At 37.1% G+C, this 10792-nt stretch overlaps 1 protein-coding gene across 2 annotated transcripts in view; it reads right to left on the reverse strand.

Annotated features, from left to right (window-relative positions):
• Nucleotides 1-9441, reverse strand: part of LOC114650037 (gamma-aminobutyric acid receptor subunit rho-3) — a 69769-nt gene extending 60328 nt beyond the window's left edge. Inside the window, exons 1-2 of one of the 2 annotated variants that reach the window (XM_051926914.1) lie at nt 9118-9440; nt 4539-5104 (exon numbers count right to left, since the gene is read on the reverse strand). In XM_051926914.1, coding sequence (XP_051782874.1) covers nt 4539-4666 — 128 coding nt within the window. In that variant the 5' untranslated portion in view covers nt 4667-5104; nt 9118-9440. Of the gene's footprint in view, nt 1-4538; nt 5105-9117 lie in introns of both variants that reach the window. The other variant, XM_028799474.2, reaches the window with a different exon arrangement.
• Nucleotides 9442-10792: the final 1351 nt, after the last annotated feature.

Below are 10792 nucleotides of genomic sequence, written 5' to 3' on the forward strand. Positions count from 1 at the left end.
GCCAAACAAGCATAAAAAAATTTAAATACAGGAAACATGTGAGATATGGGAGAATGAGCAATGCTGGGATCTTGAATGGCACCTTGAGTCTAAACATTGGCAGTTTGTAAATGTTTGCCCACTGTCAATACAGTCTCAGTTCAGGTGACTGACTTTAAAAAGCCTCTCTGTATAGATGGATCAAAGACATAGAGTTACTGTGTGATATGTTCCGCTATCTCCCTTAGGGCACATTTCATTTTAATTGAATATAGTCTGTAATGTTTGGCATTATTTAAGAATTACAGAAGAGTATAAATACCTTCACATTTTATGAGTTGGATGGCGGCACAATGATAAGCTCTATGGACTCACATATCCAATATCTTAGATTTGAATCCCATGTCCAATCACTGTGTGGTTTTGTATGGATACTCGGATTTTCTTTTCACATCCCAAAGGTTTTTGTTAGGTTACTTGTCAATTTTAAAATGGCTCCTTGTGGGTATATGTGTGTGAGTGTGTCTTACAATGGACTGGAACACAATATAGGCTTAGTTAGCTCCTTCTACTCCCTTTGTTGGATTAGGTGGGTTTAACAATGTCATGTTATGTTACACACATTGTGAAAGAGGATTTTGCTTATTTAAGAGCCCAAGTATATGTATGGTCAAATACGCAAGTGTAGGGAGTGTTTAACAAGTTCTTATCTGGTAAGTGCCAGAAACAAGAGTTAAGGCGACACACACTTCTGTTTTAAGAATGGAGGAGGATGCGCCAGAAGACCAATGATTTCATTTCCACCTTGCTTTCATGAGACCTGCCTCTTTACTACGCTCACAGAGAACAGCACAACTGAAAGTTATCATTCAATTAGGAACCAGCTTCCAATGAAGAAGGACATACGTGAAGAACCCACTGATTACCAAGAGCAACTGGGGTGTTGGACCTGATAGCCTGGCAACATTATTCCTGTTTTGTTCAACCTGCTTCTTTTTTTGTCACCCTTAGAATTAAATGGAACACCCTGTTAGGACCCCAAACCTTTATCATATAAAGGCTGATAAGATATGGTTTGGGGTCCTAACATGATGACCCACTTAATTCTGGTGGAGGGGGGGGGGTAGAAAAAGAAGCAGGTTGAACAAAACAGGAATAGCAATGCCACATATAGCGATAGCAATATAGAAAGTATATATTGGCTTTGTATGAGTGAATGTGTTGGGAAAGGGAGAGGTGTGTTAATTTATCTGGATAATGTAAGTCTATTGTTCTATGGCTGTAGTTTTTGAGTTACACATTGTCAGGCATGTAATTATTTGGCCGAGATTATGGTAACTAAATTAAAGAAAATACAGGGAGATGTGGTTATGTATGCTAAAAAGTGCAAAATACTTGAATGTTTCCTCCATAGTTAGGAAGTCAACAACCCGGATGAACAACAGTGACCCAAAATGGACTCCAGCAATTAACTCATTTGATAATTGTTCATTTCTGTTTGCTAATCAACTGACGCCTCTGATAGTGAAACATGCCTTAAAATGCACTCATCCTAGAAAATAAATAGAATTTCACCATCTTGCACCCCAACTCATTTCATGATTCTCTGGTCTTGTTTTCGCAATGTGTTTAAATGCTTCCTTCCATACAGCAAGAACATATTGGATGAACATTGCATGGGTAATAGTTTTAGAAAAGATTTGTATACAAATACATAATAATTTGTTAGAATTCATCATTACTTTATGTATTTTAAATATTGAATCTCAGCTTCATTTTCAGCTGAGTGGTTTCTTTATTTAGTTTACGTTATCCCCCCCCATATCTCTTGTGGATTTCTATGAAGACTCCAATTTTGTTACTCAAGTGTGTTAATTGGTGATGTAAAACTGTCTACTTGTGAGTGAGTGGAATATAAACTGATCATCAGTCATGACTTTGCCTCAATATGGATCAAAGTTCAATATTCAGTGGAGTTCAATGCATTGTCAGGTGCTTCTGAGTTATGCTCTGGCAGCCTTTGACTGGGCGTTTGACTGGGATTTGCTCGCCAACCCCTGGGTGGGCGCTACGTGCTAGCCACTTCGTGGATCTGCTGCTTGTGTATGGGGAAGCAGATGTACAATTTAAACAGATTGTTATTTTCATGGGAATTGTTGCATATGCATATTAGAACTATTTTACATGATTAACCGTATTAGAAAATAGTTAAACATAATAAGTTGAAAGAAAATTATGTTTTATGTTGCTTTAAGAGGTATTCATTGCATTATACATTTTCGTTCTGTTTCATTCTGGATATCGCATTGAGTTTTGATTTTGTGTTTGGACTAACATCGTGACATCGCAATGTATAACTGCCCGTGAGTGAATATCATTTCTTTCTCTCTAATAAATAAACCGACATTTTCAAATGTTTGTCCCTGTGATTTGTTGTTATAAAAAAAGCTATTTTAACGGGAAACTGTAAACGTTTTAATACGAAGGGCATATCAAGATCTCCTTTGGTGTCTAATGTTATCTGCGGAAGATGTACTACATTACCTTTCTTGTGGCCTGTTAAAATTTTACAAGTCAGAATTGTTCAACCAATTTTGAATACAATTAATCTTGTCTTATTGCATAGCTCATGACTCAGACATAAATTACGCAATAACATCATGATACATCCTTCTTTCAACAGTAATTCAGCTGGTGGAAGACTGGATGGTGTTAAGGGTTGTAGATATTCTATGGGATATTGTAAGTTGATGTTTTCATCTTCCGCACAATCACCACCAACTGTTTCAGTGTAGTCTATTGATACATATTTAACCAATTTGCCATGTAATTGATCGACAATGTTCGCGTTAATTTGTTTGACTTCATCATTTCTCTGTGCTAGGATTGCACATGTACTCATTTCTTCTGTTGCTAACCATTCGGGATGAAATTCTTCAATAAGATTTGGACATTATAAGTCTTCTTTTATTGGGAACTTAAAGTGAGGAAAACGTAAAAATTTATAAGAGCTGAGAGTGCAGGAACTGTGTCTGACAAAAGCATTCACATGAATGAATGAGAGGACTATGGGCGTGGTTGAAAAATGGTTGAGAGGAGGGCGGGACTTGAACAAATCTCTTGGCAATAGTCTTGTCTCAAGATTTTCTTTTAATTTAGATAGACTAGTGAATTTGTTTCTATTTTAAATTATTTATGTGTATGCATTTGAACATTTTTCATATTGAACACAATGTCAAAAAGATACATTTGTAATGCCACCAAATAGGTTGAAGCTGTGTCTCAGCCTAAAAAATTCTCTTGCTTCCAATACCCTGACCAATGGCCATGCTCATTACCTGTCTCCTGGCAGTTCCTTGATATCCATTCCTCCTATTTAAACTTCTAGGACTCACACGGTCATCACGGTCTGGTCAGTTACAAAGGGCTACTATGTATACACTGGCTGTTGTAACAAGACAGGCAGGCAGCAAACACTAGGCACTAATGATCCAAAACCATTCTAGCTTAATCATTTAAGTATTTAACCTTGAGGGCTCCTGATCTTTACCACTGTTCAGTTATTTAGTCTTTCAAACCTTGTTTTTGCTCTTTTTTTTGTGTTTTCAATGTAATGTTTTCCAATTTTCCCAGGAGTTATTGCCATGAAGCCTATTGTTGTGTTGAAACTTATAATTATAAGGATTAAAAGGATAGATTAGAAATAGCTTGCTTTCTTTCTCTCCCCCCCAGTCCTTCTGCCCACCCCCCCCCCCCATTTTGTCTCCCCACATGAGGCTAGACCACACTTCACAAAATCCCAGTCCTCTGACATACCTAGAGACACAACATGTCCAAAACAAAACAAGCCCCCCAGCAGCGGTGTATAAGGATTAAAACAGAGATATCTATCAATGTAATATTTTGATTGTGATCTTGCCTACTCTATACTTGCTTATTTTGACCTTATGGTTACAAAAGTTTTCAGTGCATTTAAATATATCTTCATCTCACCATGAGATTCATTTGTAGCTCCTAATTTCATGCCTACAAAATTCCAAATGTAGTATGCATCACACAGAGTAACGTCAAAAATTTTAACCGTACCCTGTTCCCATATATGCACCTCAGTGGTCAAGCTTCTTTCTCCAAACCATCTAAATAATCTTAAATGATGCTCTCAGATATGGAGGTGGAATTCAACAACTGAATTTGGTGTCTGTGATGCTGGCCTTAGATAAACTGCCATAAGACAGAACCCCTCTTGGTGACCCTATGGATGGCAATAGTAGATACTTCAATGAATCAAGACTTCTATTCTATTTTGCTTACCAGTGTCCTATGAAAGTAGTGACTTGCTGTCTTAATTCATGTCATCTTATAACCCAAAACACCAAAACAAGGTTTATTTCTTGCATTTTTTTGATGAGTATGACTATCAAACTAAAGTTCTCATCATACCTAAAGGTACCACAAAGAAAATAATTAACCTCTATATAATTCCTCCTACCCTTCGTTTCATCAGTTCCAGCTCATTATCGGTCCCCAGATAGGTTGCAATGTCACTAAAGGTAACGTACCTGCCTTGCTGCTTATAGTTATGTATAGGCACCTCTGGTTGTTTCTTTTTGTTGTGGAAGATATTTCCATGCAGCAGAGCTTGTGGCCACAGCCAGCACAAGAAGAGCAGTTTAAATGCCAGCAGCATGATCTTCACAACTAGAGAGATAAGGATGAGCTATTCTCATATATTCCATCTACAGGTACGGTCATCTCAGCCACAATTCCAGGAGCATATCGACCAACCTTTATATTGCTGGCTAGGAAATGTCCGGCCATCTCACATTTATTATTTTTTTATTTCTTGTTGAATTTTGTTTCCGCAGCCTTTAGAAAGTTGTCCTGTGCTCTACATGCTGTGATTGTTCAGAATGATTGCCATTGTATTCCTCTTGTAATTTTCCACACTTTTTAAGTTGTCTTCTGTTTTGACTCTGCATTTCTTCTTCTGACTAAACCGATACACCTGCCAAAGAGTTCTGATTAAAATGGATGTCAATTTATTCCATGAAGAAAAAAACAGAATGACGTTAATTCCTATTTAATCTTCTTATCCATTGCTGTGCCATAGAAATCATTCAATGGCCTGCAAAGTCAGGAGAAAGGATCACTGTTTTAATCATAGACTGGGGAAAAAATAGAAATAAAATTTATAACCTACTTTTCTGTTCACAACAACAGCTAGGTCATACTGTGTGATGCAAATAGTCATAATAGCATTTGACTCACTCATATTAATAATGTGGTTGCTTTGGTTTTATTGGACATGTAGTTATTAGATGAGATCTTATTGGATTAATGTTAAAACCTTTTCGGTGTCACACAGATCCTTAAAAGCCTTGAAATATGTGTCATGATTAGGTTTTGAGAAAAAATACACAGTGTGCACTTTTGGAAATTAATGAAATAGTCTCTGTGTTTGTAGACATAAGTGTACTACAGTGTATACAAAACTTATAAAGTCTACATTATGCATCCATTTTTTATCAAGCCAGCTAAATACAGTTCAACACGTCACTGGATGAACAAGGGCTCATCATGAACAGTATGGGAGATTCATGCTGTCCTGCAAATGTTTTATGTCAACCCAATCATTTTAACTGGATTCCAGACTGGTTTCACTATTTTTGAAGTTTGCACATTAATTTTTATTATTAGATGACGATTAAATACAAATGTGTAACCTGTCCACTACAGGCATCATAAATAAACAGGCTAATCCTGCATTTTCGTTTTTCTATGATGCGTGGCCTGGTGGGCAATGGAACTGCAGGCACAAGACAGAATAAGGGTTCAAGACAGCGCTCAAGAAATAAGAAAAGCAGGCACTGCCAATGATGATTCACATTGACACTGCCAGTCTGGACACTGGGCACTACTGAAAAATAGTACACTGTGCCTTTGAAGGACATTGAATGGGGTGAGATCCACCCAAGTGAGAAGTCTGAATGTTTTTTTTTACTTTGTTTTGCTTTATTCAATTTCTTGCATTAGGAATTTGTTACTTTTCGCATACCCCTTGGGATCAGAGCGCAGGTTCAGCCATTGTACAGCACCGCTGGAGCAATTGCAGATTACAGGCAGTAAGAGGGATTCAAACCGGCAACCTTCTGGATACCAGCGCAGATCCTGTTCCCAAAGACAGGACACAGCAGAGACCAGGCAGGGTGAGTACAATATCAGAAAACAATTTCTTTTAAGAGTTCTTTTTATATAAAATTGGGAGTAGACCCATTTATTTAATAGACTTTCCCTGCTTCTGCCATCACTGTCTTGTAATGACCAGCTACACCATCCCTACTATATCAACAACTCCTACTGCTTCAACTGGCATGGCCAATGATGAGTCTACCTCTAACCATCAGGATGGGCTGTCCGTAACTGTTAACCAAGTAAAGAGACAACTAAGTAGGCTACACACAATAAAAGACATGGAGTCGAATGGAGTCAGTCTTTATAATCTTATGGCTTGTGCTGTGCTCCATCACCTGTTTAGTCTGTCACTAAGGCTGCAGAAAGTGTCACTGCTGTGGAAAGCATTCTGCAACGTTTCTGCTCCAAAGAAGGCAGGTGCATCCTCACCTAATGTCTACAGACTAGAGGCACATCATGAAGACCTTTGAGAGCCTTGTTCTGGACTATATGAGTCCTCTTGTGAAAGATCACTTAGACAAAGATTGAAGAGGAATCTCTATGTTCCTTTAATGTGGGCAGTAACATCCTTCACATATTCTATAACTTTATGATGGTCAATGCAGTTTTTATGCTGTAATGTGCTGGGCTAGTAACATCACTTTGAGACATCCGCAGAATCAACAAACTAATTGAAAGGGCAGGCTCAGTTATAGGATGCCCTCTGGACCACCTGGAGGAAAGCAGCGGGGGTGAGAATTAAAACAAAACTGAGTAACATTATGAACAATGCTGTCATCCCCTCTCTGTCACACTAACACTAACATTCTGCCAGCGAATTATTCAAAAGTGTGAATAAGTGTGTCAAGAAACACCTATTGTTATTCCTCGCTTTGTAAGTATTGCTCACTATAAACATTGAAATATTAACATACTTTGTTAAATTGCTTCTTTTTAAAAAATAAATCAGCTTCTGTTTTATTCATTTACCTAAATTTAATTAACAACAATCAATGAAACTTTCCAACAGTGACAGTTCAATTTAGAGGTCTCCATATATGCAGGACTCAAGTCAGCTTTGCAAGAAAGTACTAAATGTAAAGGTTGTGAGCAGCCACAGATAATTAGACTTTGGTCATGTGATGGTCATGTGATCGGTAGCCGGTGATCAGATCAGATGAAAAGAAAATTAGCAAACTATGTAGTTATTTTACTGTTATACTTTATCATCAATACTCTGATAAGCACTGTTTCACTTGAAAAGTATGCGCAGTTGGAAGAGAAGAACAAGACAGTGTGCCCACGACTAAGGTGGTGTTTCCATTATTTGTATGTGATTTTTGAAATCAATCATTACAGGCAATGTGGTGCATTTGCATAGCAGCTTATAAAGGCTGATATATATATATATATATATATTATATATATATATATATTGTTTTACACTTTTAGATTCTGTTGTTTGAAGAATCCACTATATGGACCAATTCTTTTGTCTTTAAGAACTGGGAATTTGGTCAAGAGTGGGATGGAATTTTGGCAGAATTTGGAAGAAAATGAGAGTGAGGAGGAGGAAATGAGTGAACAGACAAAGCAGGGCAGAACTTTGTTGAGAGCCATTAGGAGCGGGACAGAAACACTGGCTCTGTGCAGACCTCTACTACTTTTAATTTGGTGCTCTGCTCTGTTATTTTTCATGTCTGATTTTCTACATTTGCTAGAATAACAGACACTTCAGGGTTGGTTCCTATGACCATTTGCTGTCTTCCTGTAACCCTGACTTGCTTAAGCAGATTCAAAGATGTGGATAGTTTGATGTTCATGATGTTCTAAATGGTTCAGCAGTTCTCAGGTTCTGTTCTGTGGACTCACTTTGGCCTTCTGTTGCTTATCCCAAACCTTTCAATTGGATAACTATTTGTTCCTAGATGTTATTTCCCAGTTTCTGTACTTTGATGTCAATGCAGAAGTTAAAATTTATCAAGCCAATTGATATATTTGTCAGAAGCTTTTATTTACATTTATATATATTTGGTTAATTTTGTGTGGTTTTCATCTTGATTTTATCATCATCATGATTTGCATTCCACTTTTCCAATAAGTTGTTATTTACTAATGAGCCTGCTAATTAGTATAACACTGAGGTAGCTTCTGTTTTTCAGCATGCAGTGTCGTCTGCCCTGTTGTCTACTCCATTTGTTATTATTTTTAATTTTTAAGATACATTAAAGGGTAAATGCAAAAAAAAATAATAGAAAAAAAAAAGCATTTATGCATTTAAGCAATGACAAAATCACACTCCCTGTAGTTAGGATATAGCGGATTGGATAATGGATGGGTAAAATCACCCATGAGCCTAACATTTCTTAAAAATGTTAATCTCACAATACCAATAAGAGAAACAGCACATTAAACAAGGACATCACTCAGATGGAAAAAATAACACACTGATCGTGAAACTGAAAAACCTGCAGCCACATTGGGCCCCAGGACTTTTAGAAATGTGCTTCTACCAAAAGGAAAGCATTACACACACCTATGCACAAACAATCACACATACTGTACATGCAATACAATACAAACAAATATGCCATGAGAAACTGACCTGATCAAGGCAGCAGAGCACAATTTATAATGAGTACAATGCATCTTCAAATGTAGACCATTTCAAAATGAAAGAATATTATATTATTATATGAATAGAATATTTTTCTATAAATTACCTGGTATTGTTTGACTAAAAATAAAACTAATAAACAGTCCATCTGTTACTTTATACTATGCAGCCTCTCTACTTTATCATATTCATGCTTTTCCTGTGATATGATGATTTATATGATTTGATTTTTGTTTGTGATGCAGTGCCTTGTATTAACTAGGAATAAAGTGAAATGTGCAGTAAGTCGCTCAGATATACTGTAGAAGGCAACTTTAGCTTGGTGAATAAAAGAAGAACTTTACACTCACCTCTGTGCCCAGCTTGCCACTGCATACAAATGTTGTTGTTTTCTGACAGCCATTAACTGTTCACATTCCAGAACCTTCTCTGAAATGGATGGCAGTGGATTATTTGAAAATCACGGGGTCTGAAATGCTGTTGCTAAGCGTGTTATAATCGAGACAATGTTATAATCCTAATCCAGATAGAGTTAAGCTTGTGCAACAATTCAGCAGCCATTAAACTGCAAGAAGAGGAAAATGATGAAAGCATCAGGTGATGGAGGGAAAAGCCTCCCCAAAGCTGGCCACATCGGTGGAGAGTTCTGTGTTGATTTTATTGGCTTTAATGCAACCATCTGATGTCAAAGAAGGTTGCCATAGCAATGCATCTGAGTCAGCAAGAGGATTTTATGCAGCATTTGTGAATAAAAAAGTGATTTTGGTGTCAGAATATTTTTCTGATGTTTTAGAATTGCATTTGCTCCTTGTAATTAAAACAACCAATCTTAGCATCACTTATCTATTTTTACTTTTGTGTGCTTATGGTCTAAAAAGTTTACTGCATTGCTCAATTTGTATAATGTGTATTAATTTTATAGATAAAACTGCATCAAGATGAAAATCAATAAAACAATTAAACAGAAGCAGCCCCACTTGTCGGATTTAATGTGCGTACCGCTGCTCTCAACGGTCGGTATGCTTTCTTTTTTTCCAGTTTTTTTGTGAAGGATGTAATTGTATTTGCAAGCTGGGGAGGCAGATTGTTGCTTCCCTAAAATTTTCAATTTAGTCCACTGAGTTTCTGAAACATTTCACTGAGGTATCAACTTTCATGTGGAAGGTGTCATAATTAAACCTATGGGCAAGTTTATTCCTTTCACTGGCAAAAAGATTCTAATCTCCTTCTGCAGGCAAATACCATGGAGTCACCTTTCCAAATGACTATATTCAGGAATGTCAAATAAAATAGCAGTATGTTTGGATTCCATTTTCTTACCAAGTGTAGGAGAAAAACTCAATCTTTGAGTGGTTTTAATAATTTGCTGTGGCAATAACATCAGTGATACCATCATTCAGCTGTTTGGATATCATATGGTGTGTCCATTCCACTTCAGGAGAAACACGCTTGATGAGCATTTGCTGTCTCCCTTGTTTCCCAGCCATTACCTGATCTCCATTTGTTCAGATCTCAACAGTCGTCCAATTTCAGATCAGCCTCTTTCACGTAGCATCCACAATATCTTAAAACTTGTCTACATGTTTGCAGAAAAGAAAATCCTTTAAATCATCGCCATTTACACATTTGCCATATGTTATCATTAAACAGACTTTGCTGCTGTTAGTTGATTCACCTGCAGAACAAAACTTCTGTCTCTAACGTTGTCAATAAGCTACTTCTTCGTATCTTTTGGAATGTCAGAAATGTGCCTCGAGTTAAATGTTTTTCAGTAGAAAAACTTTGTTCACTAGCTCTTGTTTCATCAGTCACAGTTGAAGCCATACCACTAGTGGCAGGGACGATTAATTCTGTGGCTATAATGTTGGGCTTTTACACTGGACGATTCAGTAGGCTACTTTGTTGGAAGCAAGTTGGACATTTGAAGGTAGGCATGAGGTTTAAATAAAGTGGCACTGTTAATGCTTGATAGTCTTGTAGTTTGTTTTTGAAGAAATCAAGGGGGATTGCCACTGTGCTTGGGAT

Source organism: Erpetoichthys calabaricus, chromosome 4 (genome assembly GCF_900747795.2).
Source record: "Erpetoichthys calabaricus chromosome 4, fErpCal1.3, whole genome shotgun sequence".
NCBI classification, from domain to species: Eukaryota; Metazoa; Chordata; class Cladistia; order Polypteriformes; family Polypteridae; genus Erpetoichthys; species Erpetoichthys calabaricus.